The sequence below is a fragment of the Camelus bactrianus genome, chromosome 16 (assembly GCF_048773025.1).
Source record: "Camelus bactrianus isolate YW-2024 breed Bactrian camel chromosome 16, ASM4877302v1, whole genome shotgun sequence".
Taxonomy (NCBI): Eukaryota; Metazoa; Chordata; class Mammalia; order Artiodactyla; family Camelidae; genus Camelus; species Camelus bactrianus.
The window spans coordinates 29041466-29066788 of record NC_133554.1 but is presented as its reverse complement, the minus strand read 5'-3'; the positions used below and the strand labels follow the sequence as shown (position 1 = coordinate 29066788).

Genomic DNA, 25323 nt, shown 5'->3' with positions numbered 1-25323 from the left:
GGACTGTGTCCTGGTCCTTGTGTTCTGGGGACTCTCCCGGTGCCCAGGCTGCCCCACCTGGAAGATGGCGATCCAGGCATAGCCAATGTTGTCGAAGTTGATGGCGCCCTTGAAGGGGTTGTGCTCCCCCGCTGAGCAGTTGGTGTAGTACTGGTTCCAGTTGACGCAGGTGGTGTTGCTGGAGCTGTTGTAGGCCTCGTAGTCCAGGCCGCAGGGCGGGCCGCCGCCGCCGTCCCCACGCAGCGTGGGCACACTCCTGCAGGAGCGCATGCCGTTCTCACGCGGCTGGGAGCAGATGAAGGGGTTCTCGTCCTCGTTCTCCGTCTGGTAATAGCGCTCCAGGTCCACGCTCAGGGGGCTGCGGAGGGGACAGGGAGGAGTGGGGCATGCATTGAGGCATGCAGGGCAAGCACTGGGCAGGGGCAAGGATTTGTGGGTGTGGGTAGGAGGGCACCGGAAGGGCTGAGTGTGAAACTCCAGAGTCAGCATGTGGGAAGGCTACATCCTAGAGCAGTGGTTTCCAATGTGGCTGTGCTGTAGGCTCACTGAGAAACTTTTAAAAATCCCCACGCCCAGGCTGAACCCCACAGCGATGAGATCAAAACCTGAGAGGGGGTAACTCAGGCCTCAACAATTATTTAAACTCCCCAGGTGACTCCAGTGTGAAGCCAATTTTGAGAACCAACACACATCACTGACATGAGAAGAGATGTCACTAGCAACAGGGACTGAGGGAAGTCCCAGCCCCACAACAGCTCCCAGGTCACCTCCCAGCCCTTGCACCACTCACAGGGTGAAATTCTCAGGCAGGAAGCATCGGTTACGAAGCAGCCCTGCCCACAGCTGGACACCAACGATGCCGAAGATGAAGAAGACGAAGAAGCACAGCAGCAGGACATTGCCCAGCATGGGCAGCGTGTCCAGCAGCAGCGTGACGAGGATGCGCATGCCTGTGGGGGCAGAAGCCACGCTGGGGATGCCAGGCTGGCCGGGCTAGGCTGCCTGCCAGTGGCCTGGCAGCACTCCCAGAGAGGGCCCACCAGGGCCTCTGAGGCTGAGATGGCCCAAAGCTGGAGGGAGACCAACAGACACCACTAACTCTGCGGGCAGCCCCTGCAGCCCCCAACCCTTACCTGCTGTCCCTCTTGGCCCACAGCAGTCAGTACCGCCAAGGATGGGCCAGAGTGGCCGCAGTTTCCAAAGCACTCTCCTGCACCGCATCCCACCTAACTCCCCAGCAGGGATGATTCACAGCAGGGATATCACCCCCAATTTGCAGATGAGGATGGAGGCTCCAGAGAACTGACATGACTTGTCCAGTATCACAGAGCTGCTAAATGTAGGTGCCAGGACTTAAACCATGCTCTCTGCTTCCAAATCCTGTTCCCTAACACACATGCACTCGCACTCGCACACGCGCACGCAAACACACACACACACACACACACACACACACACACACTCCCATCCTACTTCCTTCTCTCACCAAACATAGTCACTTGACCTTTCTAAGTTATCGCTACCAAAGTCACTGGGGAAACCAAGGCAGAGAGCTCCAGGAAGGACGTTAGCAGGCGGGAATTTCCCTTTGAGAGCCAACCCCTCGACAGTGGCCAAGATGCCCCGCACTTCACCATGGTCCTGAGCCCCCTCCCTGAGTCTAGTCTCTGCTTGGTCCAGATCCTCACAGTCAGGACCTGAGGAGACACAAGACTGTCTCCTCAGGTGGCCATCAGTTAACAACCCCTTCTACAGGGAGAGCCACCACAACCCTGCTCTTAAGATACTGCCCTCCCTCCATACTCCAGATCTAGCCCCTAGGCCACCAAGCCCTTGTCAAGCACACAGACCTCTGGTGGCTAGTTTCAACCCCCAAAGTGTCACTCAAGGTTCCCTGCCCCCTCCAGGGAAAAAGCTTCTAAGCAGCTGCTAATTAACCCTCTTGGTGACTGCCCTGCCCCTGCCAGCTTAGTCTTTTCACTCAGTCCCTCTCCCCCTCCCCCAGCCTCAGCCCCCTTCAGCTCCTCTGTGCTCCAACTGAGATCAATTCCTCAGGGTTTGCATTAAGGGAATTATACCGGTAGTTAAAGGCCTATAAATCTGCCAGCCATCACCTGGGGTGGGATAGGAGAGAAGGCGTGCCCCTCGTCTGGAGCTCCTAACACGAACACACCCCAATGCCTGGAGGAAACACTGAGCAGCTCTGCCCACCCAGATACACGCACACGCACACACACGCACTTGTACACAGGCACGCATGCACACACAGCAAAGGGGGCTACTGCTACATCAGACACAGAGCCCCTGAAGGATGCCCCCACCCCACCCCAACTCCTGGGACTGCATCAGAGACCATCTGCAGCTTGTGTAGGCTGAGGAGTTGCAAAGGGGGCCTGAGCAAGGGTGGGGGGCGGGATGTAGGGGGAGCTGGAGCTGCCAAAGCCTGGCTGGCTCAGAAACCAATGCGGTTTAATTTAGATAATGGTCCCGGCAGTTAGTTGCTGCAGCGGGTTGGAAGGGGGTGGAAAGAGGAAGAGGACACAGGCGGGAGGATGAGGCGTGGAGTGGCCTTGTCTTGAGAGTTGTGCTTAGTGCGGCCAGTGTGGTCTCACCAACAGGAACCAGACTGTATGAGAGGCAGTTCTGGCTAGAAATGGCCATCCCACTTTGCACCCACTCCTCTTGGCCTGCCAGCCTCTCCAACCTGCTCCCGCCCACCTCTATTCCACTGGAGGGAGTGCTGGTCTGGCTGAAGGGAAGAGGTCATCTGAGACATTCGTGAGACTCTGACTGAAAATCAGGCTAAAGTGAGGGGGTAGGGTCTTTGCAGGTAACTCTCACAGTGCCTCAGTGGGTATGGGGCTCCATTTGGCTCCAGTGACCCAGCTCCCCCTGAGCCCTCCTCTGGTGGGGCCTGCCTCAAGGTGCTAGGCCCTGCTGAGGCCTGACAGTGGTCAGGAGATAGGGGTGGGGTCTGAGATTTCCTTATTTCTTCTTGGGGCTCTCCATGCAGGGGCCGAGGGCTGAGGGGTCACTCACTGGGCACCCGGTTAATAGCCCTGAGCGGTCGCAGCACGCGGACTGTCCTGACAGCTGAGAAGCTGACGTTCTGCAGGTCCAGCGAGTACTCCAGCATCCTGCAGGGAGGGGCCCAAAGGGAGGCCCTTTAAGTCTGAGGCCACCGTGGGGGGCAGGAGAGGTCAATGAGGAATTCTGCTGTGGGGGCAACAGGATCTCTGACTCCTCCCCCTCCACCAAGGGACTCTGAAAAGCCAGCTCTCCAACTGGGGGTAAGGCCACCCCCCAAGCCAAGGACAGAGAACAGAGAACAAATGGAGGAGGCTGCAGATGGACGGGCCGTGGAATTCAGAGAGGTACAGGCTGAGCACTGTGGGCAGGACAGCCTTGGACCCTTGGTGAGCAGCCAGGGACAAGCTGTGTGGTGAGTGTGCTGGGGGTGGGCACAGGGTCTAGAGCCAAGGCCCCAGGGGAGGGACCGATCTGCTCCATCGCCCTCCCGCTTCAAGCCCCAGCCCTCACCCTGCAATGACGATGAAAAAGTCAAGCCGATTCCAAGTGTCTCCCAGGTAACATTTTTTCCCAAAGATGCCCAAGGCCACCATCTTCACTACCATCTCCACGGCGAAGAAGGCAAAGATGAAGTCGTCAAAGGCCTGATGCAGGGACAAGAGGCTGCTGAAACTGAGAAAAGGGTGGGGGAACGCCCCCCACCCCCCACCCCACCCTGTGGGCTCAGAACCTCTTGCAGAGAAGGTATCAGGGTTACCAGGCGCTCAGGAGCTGGCCCCTCCCCCGACACATACACACTCACCTGCAGGATTCGGCAGCGCTGGGAGTCACAGGCGATGTCTTCACATGGCCGGAACATGCCCAGGGTCACACAGTTTAGAAGGATGACCAACATACTGATACGCTCAAACCAGGTAGCAAGTGGTCAAGGACAAAGCTGGCCAGGGCTGGAGTTAAGCCTGGGCCCCCACGCCCTGCCCAAGCCCCTATCACTTCTTGACTCCCCAACCCCATCTGAGATGCAGCCAGGTGTGTGGGGAGGGCCCTGGCCTACATATCACACTGGCCCCCAGGCCCAGTCCCAGCTCGGCCATCTCATCTCTCTGGACCAGCTTGTCTGTAAAGTAAGAAAAGCCACAAATACCCTGACTATTTGCACAAGCCATTTAGGGGATAAAATCGATCGTGCTTGTGGAAATGCCAGGCACCAAGAGTTTGCTGCTGAATCTGAATCCTATTCTCCCTACCTCACAGGGAAGATGTGAGAAGCAAATGAGATAATGTATGTGAATGTGTGACACAAACCTAAAGTCGGATTATGCCTGCCTTACAGTTTACCAAGCACTTTCTCAGCGTGACACATTTGATGCTCACAGCAGCCCCATGAAGTACCCAGGCTAGATCATCTTCTTCCCCAGGACCCAAGGAAACTGAGGCCCAGACAGCCAAAATCACGTACTGAAGGTCACGAGAGAAACCTGGATGAGACTGAGGTTTCCAAGCTTCTAATCTGGGATAGCAGCTTCCATAGCTGGGCAGGCTGCTGAGAAGGAGCTGTCATGACCACACCAGCCCCAGACACACAGGCCGAGGCAGACAGGCACCACAGAACCGGAGCCTCAGGCTGCCTCTTCCACCAGCAGCTCCTGGCCTCTCAAAGCCCTCAGATGGCCTCCAGACACATTCACGCATTTAAGTAATGAGGACCCACTACACACCAGGCCCTGTGCTAGACATAAGCCCCTGGCCTGTGACTAGCGGACAGTACCCTGTGTACAGACCATGCCACCATCACACCTTCTTATGGTTTCCAGCAAAGCCCCACCCCAGATCCACTAAAACAGAAGGTTTTGCAGCAAGGGGGAGAGAAGGATCCTCCTAAACCCTGAGTCTTTCCACATAGTGGATTTCATTAAGGGGTTCACTTCCAGTCCATCAACAGGAGGATGTACAAAGTGGCCTCTGAACCTTAGAAGGTTCTGGGTACTAGACTCACAGATAAGCGACCAAGCATCCTATTTTTCTCAAGGGAAATATGAGAGGGGTAGGGTAGAGCAAAGAGGCTAGAAACCAGCAGAGAGTCGGGGGCTGGGGAAAGGAGAAGGTCTGAGGGTGGAGGTAGGGAGGGTGTCATGGCCGCCTACAACATTACCCACCAAGCCAGACTCCATGCGTTGGAGACAGCCTGGAGTACATGGAAGCTTCCTGTCATAACTCCACTTCTGGAGTGAGAAGGCTGTGACCAGCGACCCAGGGACTTTCCTCGAAGCTGGGCCCAGCCATACCCACTCTCTGTCCTGAACCTTCCCACTCTAGGAGCCCACATTCAATCCCCTCACAGCCCTCCTACCCTTTCCTGTCACCCAGGCCCTTTTCCCTGAGACTCACATCCCTTCCCACTGACAGGTACCCAAGCTTCCCAAAGCACTGCAATTTCCCTAAACTCACATCCTCACAAGATGTTAAATAAATAAAAAAAAAAAAGTTCTAGGTTTTTGGGGTAAGTAGACGGAAGGGGGAAATGAAGAGTGCTGTTTCCATAGAGCTATTTTCCTGAGTGGAGCCACAGCCCAATGGATCTCTCCCCAGAATGGGGGTTGGCCAGGGGTCATCCTGAAAAAAAGGGGACAAGGAGGGAGCTCCATTGAGGCCATCAACTGGAAAGGGAAGGACACAATTACCCTCAAGAACTGGTCTGCTTTCTCCAAGCTAGCCCCCTTCCCTCCACTGCTCTGGAAGGGATTCATGTGAGCAGATGTCTCTACATGAGGGGAGGTGGGTAGTTCTGGGGAGAGGGGCTCCCGAGATACCTGTTTGGACCCTTCTAATGGCAGGGATTCCACCATGTCACCTGTGGCCTTGTCTCATCTCTCTCACTGAGCCAAGGGAACTCTGATATATCTAAGCCCCCACAGCGCTTGGAGTGGTATGTGCCTGGCATGTAGCGGATGATCAGTACATGGGAAGAATAAATGAATAAGTCAATCCATCAATCAGTCTCCCTGCCTAGAAGCCAGATGTATCTCCCCATTCATGTTTTCCTGCTTTGCTTCTATAGTGAGGAATTGATTATAACTGGGTGGTGGGGATGGGGAGAAGAGACACCGTAGAGGAGCTGTCCCTCCTTCTGTCCCCACCTTACACATGCTCACACTGGGGCCTCTTATAGCCAGAGTCTGCCTCCAGATAACCCCACCTCCAGCTCTTAACCACAGAAGCCCCATCTCAAGAGGCCCCTTGGCAATTCACCTGACTCCCAGGTACATCCTGCCCACTCTCACCTCTCCCTTTTCCCTACAGATAAACGTAAATGGACAGGGAAAACACCAAAGCACAGGAAAATTTGGGACAATCTCAATGGAGGAATAATTAATGGCAGTGGGGGGGGGGGTCTTTCACCCTTCTCAGGGTAGGGCTCATTTCCTTGGGAATATGGCCATATGTCACTGCGTGATGTTCCTCTGTCGCCATAACAACAGGAGGATGTGTCACCAGGTGGTGTGGATTTGCTGCCATGGTAATTAAAGGGACCCCTTCACACATGAACTCCCCTCATCCAGGCTGCTGTCTTGTCCTCATGCAAGGAAGAGGAAGCAGGGAGACCCACAGGTTATCAGGTTGGGGGGAAACCATGTGACAAGTCCCCATGGCAACCAAGGGAATGGGGGACACTGGTTGCCATAGCGACTATGAGAGACCTGTGCAGTCACATGTCTACTGTTGCTATGGTGACTGTCCAGGCTGGAGTGGATCCCAAAGGGGGAGGTGGGTAGGAGACGGGAGGATCTTTCTTCTCCTCACAACCCACCATCAAAAGCAGAGAAAAAGGAAATGGCAGGGTGAGGAACCCCACTCACATCCCTCCTCCTCTTCTCCCTCCAGGAGAGAGAACTAGAGCATGTTATCTGCACAACTGAGTCCTCTCTGCGGGGCTTTATCTAGAGCCCTTGTCTAATCTGGCAGCTACAAGGGAGAGGAAGGTGGAACAAGAGGGGAGGAGGGCTGGGCCACCTCTATGGGCCCAGGGGGCTCTGGGCAGGAAGCAGGCCCTCCAGCTGTCCCATTCCCCGCGAGGAGCCTGGAAATCTGAGACTGGGGAGCACTGAAGAGGAAAAGGGCCCAGGTCCGGGAATCCTGGCCTCCTAGTACTCGGTGGGAAGGTGGAGTGCTTGTCTCATTCACCCCTGGAGAGGCTGGTGTCTATGGGGTTCAGCATTCCCCCAGCAGGGGGAGATCTCGGGGTACAGGAGCAGGGCTCTGCTAAGGAGGCGGAAAGGGGGATTCCCCTAGCCGAGCCCCTACTCCCACAGGCCTGTTTGCCAGTGGTCTCCCCGCCGCCCGCTCCAGCGTGTGGGTGTGTGGGGAGAGAGGTTTCCAGCTGAACTGAAAACTGAAGCCCGAGGAAAGGCAGCCAGCCCCACCCAGAGACAGAGACACAAGAGAGCCGGCCCGCTGGAATCTTTCGGAGGGGAAATAGGCCAGAAATCTGATTCAAACGTCTGTGATTCGTGTGTGTGTGTGTGTGTGTGTGTGTGTGTGTGTGTGTGAGCATGCATGTCTGCGTGTGTGAGCAGTTGTGTCTGTCGCCATCCTGGCTGAGGCAGGCAGGGCGGGGTGAGAGCTGGGGCGGGAGCAGGCAAGGGGTGAAGGGGGGCTGTGTCATGGGGGTAATCCCAGGAATGGCTCCAACTGGCACTGTAGGTGATAGGGAGTCCCCCAACAGTTCGATGGAGCAGAGTGTGTGTGTATGACCCAGAAGAAAGGTGGGTCTGGGGCAGAAAGAGTGCCAGGGGATGTTCTGGCCCTCTTCGGTCCGGTTCAGTTCCCCAGGACAAGCTCTTCTCCCCAGAACTCCCTCTGGAGAGCCTTGGGTTTGAAAATGAGAGGGAATTGGTGAGAAGCCAGGAGGAGCACCTCCCATTCCATTTCCTCTGAGGACCAAAATGGAGACCTCTCCCTAGGTAAAAGAAGCAGGGAAATTTGGGAGACTGGGACAGTGGCAAGGAAAACTCCAGAAATTCCTGGTGCCCCCTTTCCTCCAGACGCACACACTCAGACACACACAGCGACACAGTCACACACTCACTCACTTCTGGAAGCCATTAGGGCTCCCGCTGTTCAGGCCTCCCCCTTCTCCTCCCCCTACTCCTGGCAGGCTCCCTTCTCCCCCTCTGGCCCCTTTCCCACTCCCCTTCTCGGCATCCCAAATGCCAGCCTGTGATTTCCAAATGAGAAAAAGCTGTGCTGGGCTCTGAGCTTGGAGAAACTCCTACACAAACTTCCAGATGTGACACAACAGCCGGAGAGGGAATGCTCAGGATCTCCTTCCCGGGAGGGGCACTCACTCCCTCACACTTGAAGAAACACACACTGCAATGTCCAACACTCCTTCCCCTATAACCTGGGAGGAGGGGACCTTTCTAACTCTGAATTGACCGTCCTTGAGTCCCCGGTCTCCTCAGTAACCAAACACGCACTTCCGAGCCCCTCCTTCCATACGCTTCCCTTCCTCCCTCCCTCCCCCCTCCAACACATACACACACACACACACACACACATACACACGCACACTCACACACTACTTCCTACCTGGGTCTAGATCTCCTTTCTAGGAAACCTGGTCTCTTAAAGAGGCTAAGAGAGGAAGGGGCTGAGAAAAATGTCAAGAAGATGCTAACTAGCTTCAGTTAGTTGAGGGAAGGTGTCCTTACATCCCTCCAGCTCAGAGGTGCAGAGAGGAACCTTGTGGAGCCAAAGGAAGCCTCACAGATACCAACAAGAGAGAAAGGGAAAGACTGAGGCCCAAGAGTCAGTCCAGAGCCCCTCTGGCAGTGAAAACACAGGTTTCCCTTGATACGTGGGTGGGATGGGAGTTGGGGGAGCACATCTCAGGCTTGTCCAGACCTAGTGATGCCAATGCCCCACACCCCAGAATCCCCGAGGCATGCACTGGGCCCCCATCTCTCTTCTCTCATTCTCGCTCTCTTCACTTCCCCCACCCAGAACCCTCAAGGAAGGAATCTGACCCCAGACCATCCACTAGTACCTGAACATAAGGCAGGTGCGCAGATGCTAGTCAAGAGGTCTGGTTTTGAAGGAGGAGGGAAAGGAGAGAGGATTTCTCCACCTCCTCCTGGGCTCCTGAGAAGGAGGGGATGAGTCTGGTGCTTTTTCCCAAAAAGGGTGGGATTAGGAGTGGAGAGGAGGGATGCCCTGAGCCTGTTGTTTTCAGACACATTTGTTCCCCATCTCCATCCCTACCACTGAGAAAGGAGCCTGGGATGGGGGGCCCAAGATGTGCCTGTTCCACAGGCCCACAGACCACTGAGGCCCCCACCTTTTTTCTGCAGCTCAGAAAGAAAGGAAGGAGCAGAGGGTGGATAGAGCGTGTGATGAGAGGAGCTTCCTATAGACCCACGGGAGGATGGGGGTTGGGGGGACCCAGACTCACATCCCTGCTTTGCGCACTAGAGGCAGCAGAGCTGCAGAGAGTGAGGGCGGCACCAAGCTCCCCCCACCACTTCCCCAAAGCAGAGTCCCAGCTGGGCTCTTAGGGGTTACAAGAGAGAACGGAGGTCTCCCACCCTGGGTCCAAAAGAGCCTCTGAGTTGAGAGGAAAGAGCCAAGAGAAGCTGTCAAGACCTGGAATGGCAGTGCACCCCCCTTCTTTCCGGCAGTGGCGGGACCCACTTGGGGAAGCCGGAGCCAGGAGCCAAGAGCCAGGGCATTAGTCAAGCAGTATTTTGTGCTAGGGGCTAAGGGGGAGATGCCACCGGGATGAGGGGTCTGGGGTCTTCCACACCATTTCAGACTGGGCAGAGGATAGGAGGCAGTGCTAAATCTATCACCCTGGAATGTGGGGCTTGCACTCCACAAACCTATCCAAGGGGTAGACATGGGGTGGTGGACCTGAGTCTTCCTTAATGAACGGGCTCACAGTCTCACTGCCCTCCTCCCCCACCCCGTACTTTCCTGGAGGGCTGTGGTTTCCCATACCTGCTCTGCGATCAGGCGGGAGCACTCCTACAGAAAGGGGATGGATAACTTGGGTCGGCTTAATACCATCCCCCACTTGCTAAAGCTCCTGCCACAGTCTTTCCCTCCACAGGAAAAAAATTAAGCACAAAACTCCCCAACCCAACCTTAAGCACCCAACACTGAATAAAGAATTGGGAAGAAGGGAGGCACTCTGAGCACTGGGCTCTTACTGAAAGGGTCTCTACTCCAGATCTGGGGGCAGACAGCTTCCCTCCACCACATCTTGTTCTCATTCTGGGCCCCTGACATCAGCCGCCGCCGGAATCTCCTTGTTGTGCCTCCAACCCGCGGGGTGGGGGTGGGGGTTAGGACCTGGTCCCCGCCCCCCAACATCTCCCTCTGGGTCAGTAAAAACGTCAGCCTCAAGGACCAGGTCGGGGGATCTGACCCTAGAATCCACTGCAAACTTTGGAGCGGGGGCAGGAGGGAAACCCAGGAGATTGAGATCCCCCCTCCCCCGTCCCCTCAGCTTCCTCCCCACCCCACCCCCCAAACTCGGAAACCAAACCCAGCTCGCTAACCGGCGGCGGGCGGAGTAGAGCTCTCAGGCTCCCGAAGCTTCCCACATCTGGAGTATGACGACCCTCCCCTGCCCACATCTGGAGAGCATCCAGCTACAAACCAATGGGGCACGTCTCCTCTCTTTTCCTGGCCTGGATCCCAGCCCCCCAAGGAGGACTGAGGTGTGTGTACCGAGGTGGGGCTCGCCTGGGGTATCTGCCAAACCTGTTCGTGTCTCTGCTACCACTCTGACAACCCCTCCCCTCTTTAACAGCCCCCGTTTCAACTGCCCACCTTCCAGGCTCACTTCTCAGACTCACCTAGCTTTTGGTCCCCTGAGGCGGCGCGGCCCGCCCCCCTGCAGACCCCCGAGCCCGGCCGTCGTGCCCCGGAGGATATGGGTTACAGACCGTGCGGAGACACCAGCTCCGCGGGCGGCTGTCCTGGCTCAAGTAGAAGAAAACCACCGGGGCCAGTGCAGGGTATGGAAGCCCCTCCGCCTCGGAGTCCACGCTGCCTGGGTCCTTTTCCGCCGACCCCGGCCCCGGCCGGCCCCCGGCCCCCGACAGGTCGTTGAGCCGCATGAAGCTCCGGGGCTGTCCTGACTCCTCGGCGCCCGCTCCATCCTCCTCCTCGTCCATCCTCTGGCCAGCTGGGGCCCCGGGAGGTCTCGAGAGGGGCGAGCGGCGCCCCTCACAGGAGGTGTCCTCACGCAACCGGGGGGCCCCGGCAGGGGCGCATGTGGGGGGCTCTAGGTCGCAGGCTGAGCCCCCGGGAGGGCCAATTCAGCCCAGCTCCCCCTGCCCGCAGGGGCATGCTGCCCGCGGGGCGCCGGGTCGCAGGGAAGCCCCGCCCGGCGCGAGTCCCGCTTCCCCAGGGCCCCTGGGGTCCCCCGGGCCAGCCGGCTGGCTCCCCCTCACTTTGTTCCGGCTTCTTCGCTTCGCGCCCAGGCTCCAGTCGCCAGATTCGGCGCTACCTTCGGCGAAGCGGCCCCAAGAAGGGGAGAGAGAAGGGGGAAGGAGGGCGGGGGGGTCCGGGGAGGGGCGCCCCCTCTTCCCGCGGCGCAGCTGGAGCAGGATCTAAGGGGTCAGCATCGTCCCGGCTCCGCGCCAGCGGCGGCGGGGGAGGGGAGGATGAATCTCTTCGGGGGTGGGTTTGGAGGGGGTGAGGGGTGGCTCTTTCCTCCGCCCGGCGGCGGGCTCACCGTCCGGGAGGGGCGGGGAGGTGGTGGGGGGCCGTCCCGGGCGGGGGTGGAGGCGGAGATGCCGCCGCCGCAGCCTCCGCGGTGGCTGCCGCTGCCGTAGCTGTCGCCGGCGCCACTGCCTCCTCCTCCGGCCGAGACGCGGAGCGAGCAAGCGAAAGCGGCGGCGAGGAGCCCGGCGCACACCACAGCTGGATCCCTCACTCCAACTTCAAGCCTCGGCCCCGCCTTTCCCCAGCCAGCTCCGCAGCCAATCGCCGCGCGCCGCCGGCTCCGAACCTCATGCCCATTGGCCGGCAGCCGTGGCAGTGCGGGCGGGGGCTCCGGGGAGAGAGCCACAGCTGGAATCCGGTTCCCACCCCAAAGCCTGGGACCGCCCCTCTCCCCTCCCCTTGCCCCTGGTGTTCGCTCCCGAAGGCCGGAGCCAATTAGACGGCTACCCAGACCGAACCCACTTTCCTATTGGCCGTTGGGGTCTCAGGGACTCCTCTGGAGGGGGCCCCAGGGAATCAGAGTATTTGACGCGGGGTCCTGGGATAGCGCCACCGGCCTCCGGGCATCCTTTGTCCACGACCCCTGAATTGGACCACAGCCGGAGGGCGGGGCTCAGCTCTGGGCGGGCCTGGAGCTGAAGGGAGGCAGCCCGCCTCGGAGTGAGGGATGTGACCAGGGTCCTGGGGAGAAATCCCGGGTCTCCACCTGATTAATCGCCCACCCTGGAGTTGAGCCTGGGAGCAGGAGTGAGGAAGGGGCGAGCAGAGCGGGATGTCGCAGGGGTAGGGATTCAGGCTGAAGGAGGCTGGTCTTAGGGAAATGGGCGGAGCCAAGGAAAGGCCGGGGTAGGCAAGGTCTGGGCGTGGCCTCCACTGACCTCAGGCTTGTTGATCCTCCACCCAGGTCCACTTCTGAGAGTTTGACCCTAATTTTCTAACCCTAACTCGCTGACTCTGACCTCACGCTGACACTCCTGAGCTTCACGAGAGGGCTTCGTGCTTGAACACGTGGCCCCAGGCAGGTCACGCCAGACCCAGAGCCTAGATCCCCAAGAGCAGCTGCAGAGCAGAGGGGAACCTGCAAATGGACCTGCGGGGATCTCAAGTATGTGGGAGGGGATGGAAGCATAGAGCTGGGCTTTGCCGACTCTTCACCTGCGAAGGTTCACCAAGCCCCCACTCCGTGCCTCAGTTTTTCCTCGAGTTCCAACACTGCCTAGGGGGAGGCTGTCCTCAAAACAGGAGCTTCGTGAAGCTGCTTTACTTGCACGCCTCCACCTTACCCAGCGAGTCCTCGAGGCTTTCCACTCTTGCACACACATGTGCAGACCCCGGCCCTTGCCCCTCCTCACCTTCCTGACTCCCCGGGCTCAGTCAGCTCCAGCTCCCTCTCGCCGCTGGTGCTATCCCTAAAGGATATGGGTACCCGGGAGCCGAGTGCTGAGCGCCGAGGTGAGGTGGGGCGGGGAGGGCATCCAGGATTAGACGTCGGGTATCGCTTCCCCACCTCTGCGCGAGGTAGAGACGGCAGAGCCAAACAGGTCAGTCAGTTCCCTCTCCCGAGACAACGGGGGCTCTTACGCCACTGCGGAGAGGCAGAGGGATGGACCGGATGACCTCCTGCACTCGTCCCGACTTCCCAGCGTTTTTTCGTTCTCCCAAGGCTGCACCACCCACGCCTCCCGCCGCGTGGTGTGGGTGTCTCAGCTCCCTCCCAGGCGAGTTGCGGGGAGTGCAGTGAGGAGGGCAGAGAGGCTGCTGCTCTGTCGCCTCCCAGGTTGCCCTTTCGCCAAATCCCGGCACAGAGTTGTGCAAATGAGGCCGGGCTCATTTGCATTTCATGCTAATAAGCAGATCCCTTAAGTGCCTTTCTCTCCTGGCAGGAGTCTCTGCTCTCATTCCGAGTGCGCCCGCACCAGAGTCTTGAACTGGCAGTGGTCTTCTGGGAGAGGGGCCTATTTACGGTTGGCTCCACCCATCTGACACCTTCCCCTTCAACGGTCTGCAGTCTGCCTAGCCTGCCTGCCCTTCCCAGACAGGATCAGGAGGCCCCAGCACCAGCAGCCAGAGGTAGTGACTGTAATCATACCCTCCTAGCACAGGGAGAAACGAGGTCAGAGAGGCTTGCCCAGCCCAATGGTCGGGTTTCCTGATGGTCAGCAGGCCCCACACCTTCATCCATCATCGAGGCCACCCCACCACCCCCAACTCTGGGCTGAACTCAGTTCTAGAACATATTCAGAAAGGGGGACAGATGTGTACCATCTGAACAAATCATCCCTGGGCTTGGGGCCCGGGGTGATCTGCACCTAAGGCATCCTGACCCCTGTACAGGACACCAGGGGACTCTGACATCCCTGTCAGAGAGCTGTTAACCCCAGTGGGGAGATGAGGAGCGAGGCAGTATCCACGAAGAAGGCATATGAAGCCGTGGAATGGTCTCTGACTCCCACCCTCCAAGCTTCAGCTCTGACATCACCTCCTCTGAGTGGCCTTCTTTCAGCAAGTATTGCAGTGCCTACTAAGTGCCAAAGTGCTAAGGACACAGTACTGGGCCAGACAAGAGTCCACAGCCTCAGAGCACGTGACCCAGCCTGGGATTACGTCTGCATCTGTAGTAATGAAATGGCTGGCTCCCACTCTAGGCTCTAAATTCCCTGAGGGCAGGGACTCTGTCCACTTTGCTCACCAGTTTGGCACATAGTAGGTGCTTAATAAATCTTTATTAAGTGAATGAATAACATCAGGCAGAGAGGGGGAAAGAAAGGGACAAGAGATTCCTTTCTCTGGGTCTCAGTTGGCTTAACTCTTGTCTAAGAGCTCTTCTGGTTTTGAGGGAGAACCCCCAATTGGGCCCTGCTCCACCAGCCCCTCCGGCCCTCTCCATCCCTCTCCCATTTACACCTCCCTCACAGCCTGGCTGGCTCCCTCAGGAACTGAGAGAATTTTCCCATAGGTGATGCTCTCTGCTCAGCAATGATACATTGTCCTATTTAGTCACCTCATAGCCTTGGGAGTTGGATGGTTGCTGGGTGGGAGTTGGGTGGTATTTTTTAGATAAGGAAACTGAAGCTCCAAGAGATGTAATTACTTAAATGACTGCCCAAACTAGGAGACCCTTGTCTCCCATGGCCCTGGCACACAGCTCCTCCAGGACAGTCTTGCCAATAGAGCAAGGATCATACCCAAGAGGGCCCAGCAAAGGGGAAGAGAGGCTGAGGACTTAAAACTCCACAGCTGAGCAAGACTTATGTTCAGCCTTGCTCTCTTTAGGAAATGCAAGCACTCCCAAGAGAACTAACCCTTTAAGGCCCTAACTCCTTTCTCTGAATCCATTTACTGAATCTCATTGTCAAGTACATGCCTGATACCAGGGGAAGGGAGAAAGGAGACACAGAGCAGAAAGAAGATGGGAGGGAGGGGTAGAAAACATCAAGTACCCTCCTTCAGAGCTGTGCCTGGACCTCCTAGGGGAAGAGGCAGCCTTACTGGTCTTCATTGTACCCTACAAAGAACTAGATGTATTGAGCAGTTTCAGGCCAATCTCTCACCCTCTCTGGGCCTTGAACATCTATCCCTATGAGGCCAAAGGTACCTGCCTTGCCACCTCATTCATGAGGGTCAATGGGATGACAGAGGCAAGAGGGCTTTGCAAACTGCCCAGACCTTTGCAAAGCCAGGGCTGGGGCTGCCAAAAAGGCCACCTGTGCTTCCCCATGCTCCACACTCCCTCTTCACTGCCCCCTAGACCAGGCTCTGCTTGCCCAGCCCTCAGACTTCCTGGCAAGACTGAGGAAGGCTCCATCCAGAAAGAGGCCAGCTGACCTTGTTGGCCAGAACCCTAATCCTCTCCAGATGGGCCGGTGGCTTGCACCAAGGGCCCAGCTGCCCAGACAAAGCTGACCTGGGTCCCAGTGACCATGTGTGGCTGCGAGTGACTGTGTGCAGGGGGTAGCCATAGTCCCGAGCAGACCTTGGAGTGACTCAGTCCAGTTTCCCAGCTCCTTCCTGTCCCATCCCTTCCTGCTGCTGACACCCCCACAAGCAGTGGCCCCATTCACACTTCGTCTCCAGCAGCCTCTTCTGATTCTGTATTGTTTGGCCCTGGGGCTACAAGGATGCCTAGATCAGCAGACCCCTGAGCGGCCTGATGTTGGGGACAGCCCATCACCCTACACTTGCCCTTCCGAAAGCATGCTTCCCAGTTCCCTTCCCCAGTGGAAGCTAGATGGGGGTTCTGGGGCCTGTGAAGTTTCAGGTGCAAGGATGGAGCATGCAAGCATCTCCCAATATTGAGGAAACAGGAGGAGGTCACAAGAAGACAGAGGCTTTACCTGCAGCAGGAAGGACTCAGGTTTGGAGGATTTTTAACCCAACAGATATTCCAAATGAAAGGGAACTCTTTCCCTGGACTGGCTTATATGAAAGCAGGGGGATGGACAATATAACCTTCTGCAGGGAGGCTAGGACCTAGATGGATACCCCCAAAGAAATGTCCTTTGTCCTGATAGCAGTAGATCCCACAATGGGCCAGAGCACATGCAAATGTCGCCATCTCATGAAAAATAAAAGCTCATGTGAAGCATCTCCCTGCGTCTTCCCTAGCTTAAAACTGGAGAAGACTATCTGAAGGGAGGGTGGTCCCTTTTCTTAACCCTGCCTGAGGGCAAGGACTGGCCTTTCCCCTCCAGTACAAGTCCACACCCCAATCTCCACCCCTGGAGGTCCCCGACCTCAGTTTCACTCAGATTGCAATGACCACGGATGGAGTCAGGGTCAGCTTGTCATCCGTGAAGGAATCCCAGAAGGGGAAGGGGTCAGCCAGGGGCTCCCAGCAAAAGGGGCCCTGGCTGCTGGTTCCCAGGCTGGAGCCTGAGGCCCCTCCCTCACAAGCAAGGCCAAGGCCCTGAGGTTACCGCGGGACGCTGTTAGGTTTATTCCAGTGTGAGTGTGTGCCCACAGTGGGGCAGCAAGGATGGCCGAGGGCACCTGGTGACAGGGTGTCCAGGGATGGCCACAGGTTCTGCAGGGCCCTGTAGGGCCTGAGTCTCTGGTCGGCTGGGAAGCTCCACCTTCTGCCCCAGCCTGAGGTGGCGGAGGCAGTCACTGATGTAGCAGTTTCCGTAGTTCACAGGGCTCGGTGATGGGCATCGAGCAGGCCTGATTCTCACACACGTAGGCAGTGGCTCGGTCCTCTAGCCGTCGCAGGGTACTCAGGAAGGGCAGCTGGCGGGACAGGAAGCTCGAGGGGTCCCCATTGGCCAGAATCAGCACCTGAGAGAGCAGGAGAGTAGAGAGGGTCACCTGGGGCACTGGGACACTGGTATGGCCCACGAGTGGGTTTCTTTCCCCCAGGCCTTCAGAAGAGCTGGAGATGTTGGGGATCTGAGGAGGGGAGGGGATTCAGGCAAGGGAGGTAGACAAAACCTTGTTAGGGATGTAGATGGAGTGGACACACTGCAACAGAGCCTTGGTGTCCTTGGCCTGGGGGTCTCCACAGATCACAATCTGGACAGAAGAGAAAGATTACTCCAGTGACAGGTGCAGAGGGGCTGGACACAGACCTACCAGGGCTTCCCTATCCCCTGCCAGGGCTTCCTTCTGCCACTCCACCCTATATGCCTAAGAAGGAAAGGGGACTCAGCTCAGTATCCCCCAGACCAGCTGCCAGGAGGTTACAACAGATTCACTGCTCAGCAGGTGGGAACACATACACACACACTCACACACACACACACAAGAATACACAAAGTGACAGTGTCATACATAGTGGTAAAAGTACAAACACAGGGAGATGTACACATGGGTGGAGACAACAGCACACACACAAGATTTGATACACTGGAAGATACATAAACACACAGCAACCCATAAACAGGGAGACAGAGTTGTCACACTGACAAACAGCAGATGCCCCTGGAGAAGCAGATATTACACAAACACCACACTCACACACACACACACACACACACACATACAAAGGCAAAAATATATAGGCAAACATGCAAATATAAGCAAGCAAACCTGAACACAGAGCACACACATGCAGACAGGCAATCACATAGTGGTGAACACTCCCACCAGCACCCACTCATAAAGGCAGGCAACAGACACACAGTCACCTACTGCCAGGGTCATAGACATCCAGATGCACGCACACAGCAAAAACACACATAGGGACACAGACAAGCATACACCTGCACTCGCTACACCACTGACCTAACTACACTGACACAAAGATATACAGAGAAACACTTCACAAACCACAGGGACCCATATTTAGCCCCTGCCCCTGCCCTCTCTCAGGAGAGCCCAAGTCACAGGCACTCACACACGCACCTGTCAGAAGCCTGCCTCAGACACACTCACACAGACGCCTCCCCCTGCACCAAGCAGCCTTACAGATGTTCCTGTGGGACACTTCCACACACACTCACATAGGGCCACAAACTCATGGACCTGAGTTCTAGGGACAGCCCCAGGAACCCCACTCTGTGCCTCCATCCTCCACAGTGGCCCCAGCTCCCCTCCCACCCATGGCTCTAGCCAGAGTGCCCTCGCTGCACCATACCTGCTTGAGGGTCTGCTGGTGGGCTGAGAGGGCGCGGACCATCTCGGGTAATGCCACCGGGACACGGCGCATGCGCTCGGAGAAGGCAGTCAGTAGGCACACACACTTGTCCATCCAGTCCTTGTGGCCGGTGAAGCCGTGCAGCCGAAGCAGGTTGTGGGCTGACACAGAGTTAGCACTAGGCTCTGCGCCATCCTGGTCTGCAGGGCACAGGGGCGAGGGCTGAGAGGGTGGGTCACTGAGTCCCAGGACCTCGCCCCAGGTCTGACAGCATAACACCAGCACCAGCGGATACTGACCCTTTGCGCTCTCACACACATCCTCAACTCCACCTGTCCCACGCTGAGCTGTTGGGCCCCAAGCTTCCCATCTCACTGCTGATTTCTCCATCCAGCCACCCAGCTACCCCTCCCTCCCTCTCCCTCACCTCTCACTTCCAATCCACCCACAAGTCTGCCAGGTCCTTGTCCAGAACAGACCCAATCTGACCACTTCTCCCATCTAGTACATCCACCTCACCTGGGCCTTCACCAACACTTGCCTGGACTGAACACCTCTAACAGCCTCCTAACTGGCCACCCTGTTTCCCCTGCCCCCATCCCTTCTCCACCATTAGTCAGAGTGACATTCTTAGACCTAAACCAGAGAAGATCACAACCCACTTAAAATCCATCAGCCCCTTCCATTCCATGCCACACCTACAAGACCCTGCAGGGGTCCAGACCCACCCACCTTGGTACCCTCCTCCTCTCACACGCTGGCCTCTGCCCCTCCACCATTCTCCAGGGTGCAGGCTGCCCTTTCAGAGCCCCTCACAGGCAGTTCCCTCCACCTGAAATCCCTCTCCTGCTCCTCCATAACCACACGGCCTATATGGCCCCCAGCCCTTGGTTAAATGACACCTGTCACAGGTTTAATCTGACTCCCCTCGCTGAGTTGGCTCCACTGTTATTCTCTGAGGGCCCTTTCAGTCATTCAGCTAACATTTATTGAACACCCAGTTATGTACCAGACCTGTACTAAACCCTGGGAACATTTGAGTGAGGGGAGAGACCATCAATGGACCAGATGCATCAGGTGATGCTAAGAGAAAAGTCAGGGACAGCAAGAATGGAGGGCAGCCCCTACTTCTTGTGGTACTCACAATTTTAACTGCCTGTTTATGTGTGCATTTTTGCTTTAAATCTGTCTGTTAGCTGTGTCCTCTACTACACAGTAAGCTTTATAAGGGTAAGGATTAAGTTGGCCTTGTTCAATATATGAGTTTAGGCAAGGCAGTGCTACTAACAGCTAAGTTAATCTTTACAACAACCTTATAAGGGAATGCCGACGTTAGCTCCATTTTGCATGCTGAGAAACTGAGGCTCTGAAATATAACAAGACCAGCCTGAGATCACTCAGTTAATGAGTGGTGGAGATATGAACCCAGGTGGGCCTGGCCCTGCCCACACTGGCTCTTCACCACCACCCTGTGCTTACACCTCTCCCAGGGAAAACCAAGCCCCACTTGGGTCCAGGACCCCAGGCCAGCTCCACACCCTCACTGACCGTCCTTGAGACGCAGGGGCAGGCCAGCCCCCAGCTCGGCCTCACTGCAGAAGTAGCCGCCACCCCGGGAGTCCCAGAAGAGCCTGTCCTGTGTGTCCTGCAGCCGCAAAGCCCACTCGAGCCACGCGCTCTCCTGGGAGGCCTCGTACAAGTCCAGCAGGCCCCGAACCACAAAGGCGTAGTCCTCCAGGAAGCCCCAGCATGGCGGGTTGCTGGAGGGACAGGCATCGGGGAGGGGCAAGCCAGGGACAGAAGGGCTTTCACAGAGGAGGCCCTTTTCCCGCTTACTTTCATTTATCCCTTAAAATCTACCTTTCGGGCAGGTCCCCTTAGCCCACTTCCCAGATGAGCAAAAGGGCCCAGGGAAGCTGAGAGCTCACAGCAGGCAGACAGCAGTCAGGACGAGGGCCCACCCTGAGGGGAGGAGCGGGGTGGAGACAGGCATGGGGTGCCCAGGGAGGCAAGCGTTCCCGGACTGCCCGGCCCCTACCTGTGTTCCACGGTCCCCCCGGACCCTGCATAGCAGGTTCTCTTCAGCCGGCCGCTGGCCACATCAAACATGTGCCGCTTTAGGAACTTGGCACCATTGATGGCATAGTTAATCAGCCTCTCCTGGCCCAGAACAGCCCCAGTCACGGCATAGCCAGACACCATTAGTCCTGGAGGGAGGAGACACCGGTGGTCATGCGACGCTGGCCGGGGCCCTCCAGGTGTGTCCACTGCAGCCCATCATGTCCTGATTCCTCCCTGGAGCAACAGGGTGAGTAAATTTGTTTTGAGCTCCAGCACCAGGCAGGGCTGGGCTCCTGGCCCCTGCATTTGACCTTGGGTGGATTATTTTAACTTTCTAAGCCTCAGTTTGTTCATTTGTAAATTGAGGGCAATAAACCTAACAAAGAAAGAGTTAATATTTAGCAGGTGCTTGTCATCCAGAAGGGGCGTCATGAAGGGTAATTCTAGAAACGGGTCAGGCTTGAGCCTCAGCCACCCCACCGTTCCAGGCGGCCAGCATCTTGCTGTCCAGGTGCGGCTTTGGCCGATGTTTCCGGGCCTGGAAGAGCTTCTCGAGGCCTGCATTGAGTAAAGTCCGCACGGCCTCCACGTCCAGGCCAAAGCGGGCAGCAGTCAGCTCCAGAGAATACCGGACGGTCAGCACATTCTGGCCCTGCAGCTCCCCCTTGGGGTCCTGAGGAAAACAGCCCTTGTCCGAAGGAGTCCGCTTGCCCGTCCAGCTTCAGGTTCCCCCCTGCACCCCCAGTAGTCCTCACCTGGCTGGGGCTGATGTTGCCAGCTTCCGTGAGCCCATAGTGCTTCGTGAGCAGCTGGCCTGAGGTCAGCGGCTCCGTGGCGCCCGGCACGGGCTCAGGAAGGAGCTGCTGGACCTCTTTGACCGTCCACACGTAGAAGGCGCCCTCTTTGGGCCTCATGCCCCGCTCGGGGGGCGAGTCCGCGTCCTCAGCACTACAGAAGCCTCCAGACTGTGGGGAGGGGAGAGTTGGCTGGCCTCACCCTTCGGGGCAGCGGAGGCCCTGAGCCCTCCCGCAGCCAAGCCCGCCTGCCTCAGTGGACACACACCCGGTGACTCAGGTTCCGTGTCACGTACTGCAGAATGCCTTTGGCAACATCAGAGTAGAACTCATCCCCAGAGATCTGAGTGGGGAGGAAAGAGGCTGTAAACCGAGGTCCCTGGGGTGACCCAGGTATAGGAGTGTTGGGGGAGGCAGTCAGTGTTCTCCCAGGAGGGTAGGGAGGGAGCCTGGGTAGTGGACATGTGAGAGAGAATTAGAGGTGAGGTTAAGGGGGAGCCGCAAGTCACCAGGAAGGCCCTGAAAGGGGCAGCAGGGGAAAGGTGGATAGGCTGTGTCTCTGCTCTGGGCTGGGGTCAGGGGTCACCTGATAGGCCTGTGAATAGGCCACTGGGAGCTGCGCCTGGTCATACAGCATCTTCTCAAAGTGGGGGACGTGCCACTGGCGGTCTGTGGAGTAGCGGTGGAAGCCCTGTGCCAGGCGGGACACAGGGCTGGAGGCCGATCCCAGGCGCTGCCCCCACCCACTGCCCCACCCAGCAGCCTCCCACTGCCCTCTCCAGGGAATGCCAAACCCCCCTCACCTGCCCCACGTGGTCTCGGATGCCCCCATTGGCCATCATCTTCAGGGTGTGCAAGGCCATCTGCTGGGCCCGAGAGCCATCCTGGGTGAGCCGATGGCTGAGCCAGTAGGAGAACAGGAAGCTGAGAATCACTGCGGGCACCAAGAGCATGCAGGTCAGAGGGCAGGGAGGCCAGGGCAAGAGCAAGGTGTTCGGGCCCTTGGCCAGGCTGGGGTTAGGAGTTCACTCAACAGCAGTCTCTCTGGATAGGCTCAGGGTCAGGAGGTCAATGGTCAACCCAGGAGATGGATGATTGTTGTCTACGTCAGTGTCAGAGGGTCCCTGCTGAGACCACAAGTCAGGTCTTCACTAGATAGCTACTGCCAGACTGACCGACAGGCTGGCGGTCATGAGATCACTGGCCAGACAGGAGAGTGGGAGGTTAATACCCAAGTCAGGCATCAGGAGATCACTGCCGAGGACAGGCCTCGTCACTCAGAGGGCCAGGCTGGGGCTGGAGTGGGCGTGCACAGGGGATGCTGACCCGGCGTGGGAAACTTGGGGGCCTCAGCGAAGCCACCATACTCCTCGTCATAGCCCTCGTCCAGCTGCTGGAAGCAGCGGCTATTCATGGTGGCAGCAGAGGGTGGCAGCTGGCGGTCCCCCATGCTGATCTCCGACCGGGCCAGCAGAGCTGTGGTGACACGCTGGCTGTTTTCTAGCAGGGTACTCTTGTTCTGCTTCCACTGCGGGAGGCAGAGCAGACCTGGGGGTCAGCACAGGGTAGGGGTCCCTTGCTCCCCTACCCTTGACTCCCATCCCCCACCACCCCCCAGCGCACACCCACCTGGTCCCGTATCCTCATCAACACCGTGCGAAAGCCAACTCGGGTCAAGCCATCCTCAGGGGGGAAATAGGTGCCCCCCACAAAGGGCTGTAGATTGGGAGTCAGCCACACACTCATGGGCCAGCCCCCACCACTGCTGGTGGCCTGGCAGAGAGAGGGCAAGGGTGAGGCGAGAGGCCCTATGTGCATGGGCAACGCCCCCACCAAGGGACAACCTCTCACCTGCACAAAGGTCATATACACCTTGTCCACATCCGGCCGCTCCTCCCGGTCCACCTTCACGCTGACGAAGTCCTCATTGAGCAGGCGGCCAATCTCCTCGTTCTGGAAGGACTCCTCCTCCATCATGTGGCACCAGTGGCAGGTGGAGTACCCCACTGGAATGGGGCCACAGGGGCCGGGGGTGCCCGTGACTGGTCAGAGCGGGACCAGCCAAGGGGCCCCAGCTGGACTGAAGAGGCCCTGGCACTAGTTTCCTGGGAGGTCCCCAGGCCCAGAGATCCTTCTCCCCACCCCCACCACTCCCCTCCACCCATCCCAGGGAAGGCGGGTGCATTTACCTGAAAGGAAAATTGGCTTGTTTTCTTTCCTGGCCTTGTCGAAGGCTTCCTGTCCCCAGGGGTACCTAGGCCCGGCAGGGTGGGGCATCATTCACTAGCCCGGGAGATGGGATGGTGTTGTGAGTCCAGCTGCCCCCGCCCCCAGGAGGGAAGCAAGAGAGGTACTTACCAGTCCACAGGGTTGTAGGCATGTTGCAGGAGGTACGGTGACTTCTCATTGATCAGGTGGTTGGGGACCTTCTGAGGTGTGGACTGAGAGCAGTTAGTCCGGCTTGCCTTCCCTCCAGCAGGCATGGGCACTGAACTACCGACTGTCACACTTCGGTCTTTGTCCCGGGAGGAGCTCCCCCTGGGATGGGCAGGGGGTCAGGTGAGGAGTTTCTACAAGCTCCCGCTGTGCCTACCCCAGAGGCCCACCTGACCCCATCCTTCCCTCTGACACCCCTCCTGGAACCCCCTGCTCCCAGTCCAACGGACCTTTCTGAACCACGGGGGAGACCGTGGACTTTGTGCTCCCCCTTGTGTTTTTGGGGGGGTGAAGAAAGGTGGCTCATTGGGGGCTCCCTGACAGGTTAGTCTCCCCCAACTTTTCAGACCTGGCGGTGGGAAGGATGATGACTGTGAGGTCAGGGTGAGTCACAATGGGTGGAATGGTCCTTCAGGCTCCATTCTCTCCCGCTAACAGGCCCCACCCCATGGTGGCTGTGCTGGAGGAGTCTCTGTCATGTCTGGGTGTGATCTGGGCAGGCAGGCTGCCCGCTCCTGGGTCTGGGACTGGACCAGGTGAGGCACAACGGGAGGAAAATTGACACCCGGGGCTCCCTCTCTCAACATCCACCCACTGAGCACCTCTACGGGGCCAGGTCCTGTGCCAGACCCCCATGACTCCCGAAGAATCAGAAACTGGCCCTGATCTCAGGGCGCTCAGCCTGGGAGGGTGGCACTGTGGGGCAGACCTAAATACTGACAGGCCCCTGCAGCAATGACTGTAACAGGCCAGCCCAGGGTGCTGTTGGACAAGGACCCTCAGCCCAGCACTGGGGTTCATAGAAGGCTTCCTGAAGGCGGTGTCAGAACAGAGTCCCTAGGCAAGCTAGCCCTGCAGCTGGCGGGGAGAGGTGGAGAAGGGCGTTACTGCTTGGGCCAGGTCTCGGGTGCGGACTTGGGGCGGTGGGTTGGGGGAGGCAGGCATGAGGGGGTGGCTGGGCAGGCACTGGGGACCGGCGCCAGGACAACTGGCTCCGGAGCCCCGCAGGCGCAGGGCGCGCCGCAGCGGCCCACTCGCCCGCCTGTACCTGCAGCTCGCGGCGAGGCCGGGCCCGGCGCGGGGCAGCAGGAGACCGCGGAACCGCCAGGCCCGCGCGCCCAGCATGGCTGCTGGCGGCCGCGGGCCGGGACGCCGCGGACAGGAAGGGAGGGCGGGAGAGAGGCTGCGAGGGGCGGGCCTGGGCACCCACCCAACCGCCGGCGCGTCTTCACTGCGACTCCGGGCCGTGTGGCTGGTCTCCGAGCGGCGCTCGGCGGCCGAGCGCGGGATTGCAGACCGAGCAGCCAGGGCCTGGGAGGACGAGAATCTGTGCACAAAGCTGGGCCGACTAGGCAGGACCAAGATCAGCTGCCTGTGGGGAGATAACCCTCCTGAGGAGAACACGGAGGGCTGTGGGGATGCCAGGGCCGAGGAAAGCCAGAGCCTCTGGTTATTTTGCCCGGCTTTACGAATGAGCAATGAGGTGGGAGGACAAGGCGTGGCTTGTCCAGGCCCTCCAAGCTGCTGATCTTCGTTTTTGTGCTGCCTCCCAGCTCAAGGTCCTGCTCAAATCCCACCATCTCCAGGAAGCCTTCCCCGAATAATAACGATGTGCCAACTTTACGTCCTTTCAGGTACTTTACACACATGTCTCATTTGCTACATTCAGTCAATATTTATTGAGTGCCCACTGCCCAC

At 58.0% G+C, this 25323-nt stretch overlaps 2 protein-coding genes across 16 annotated transcripts in view; both read right to left on the bottom strand.

Annotated features, from left to right (window-relative positions):
* Window positions 1–16532, bottom strand: part of CACNA1G (calcium voltage-gated channel subunit alpha1 G) — a 66360-nt gene extending 49828 nt beyond the window's left edge. For 11 of the 14 annotated variants that reach the window (XM_074342795.1, XM_074342801.1, XM_074342794.1 and 8 more), the window contains exons 1-6: window positions 10969–16532; window positions 3833–3944; window positions 3541–3674; window positions 3040–3137; window positions 791–950; window positions 58–358 (exon numbers count right to left, since the gene is read on the bottom strand). In XM_074342795.1, coding sequence (XP_074198896.1) covers window positions 58–358; window positions 791–950; window positions 3040–3137; window positions 3541–3674; window positions 3833–3944; window positions 10969–11210 — 1047 coding nt within the window. In that variant the 5' untranslated portion in view covers window positions 11211–16532. Of the gene's footprint in view, window positions 1–57; window positions 359–790; window positions 951–3039; window positions 3138–3540; window positions 3675–3832; window positions 3945–10968 lie in introns of those variants that run through there. The other 3 variants (XM_074342791.1, XM_074342792.1, XM_074342793.1) reach the window with 1 other exon arrangement.
* Window positions 16533–16675: 143 nt separating this feature from the next.
* SPATA20 (spermatogenesis associated 20) lies at window positions 16676–24784 on the bottom strand. Of its 2 annotated transcripts, XM_074342806.1 has the most exons (16): window positions 24674–24784; window positions 23548–23727; window positions 23379–23443; window positions 23041–23195; window positions 22819–22962; window positions 22516–22717; window positions 21993–22123; window positions 21776–21880; window positions 21458–21532; window positions 21151–21360; window positions 20876–21068; window positions 20373–20541; window positions 19883–20094; window positions 18335–18534; window positions 17191–17271; window positions 16676–17037 (listed from the first exon to the last, which is right to left on the bottom strand). In XM_074342806.1, exons 1-16 carry the CDS (start codon window positions 24748–24750, stop codon window positions 16867–16869), a joined length of 2370 nt encoding a protein of 789 aa, XP_074198907.1. In that variant the 5' UTR covers window positions 24751–24784; the 3' UTR covers window positions 16676–16866. The 2 variants fall into 2 exon arrangements, with proteins under 2 accessions (XP_074198907.1, XP_074198908.1); XM_074342807.1 differs by lacking the exon at window positions 17191–17271.
* Window positions 24785–25323: the final 539 nt, after the last annotated feature.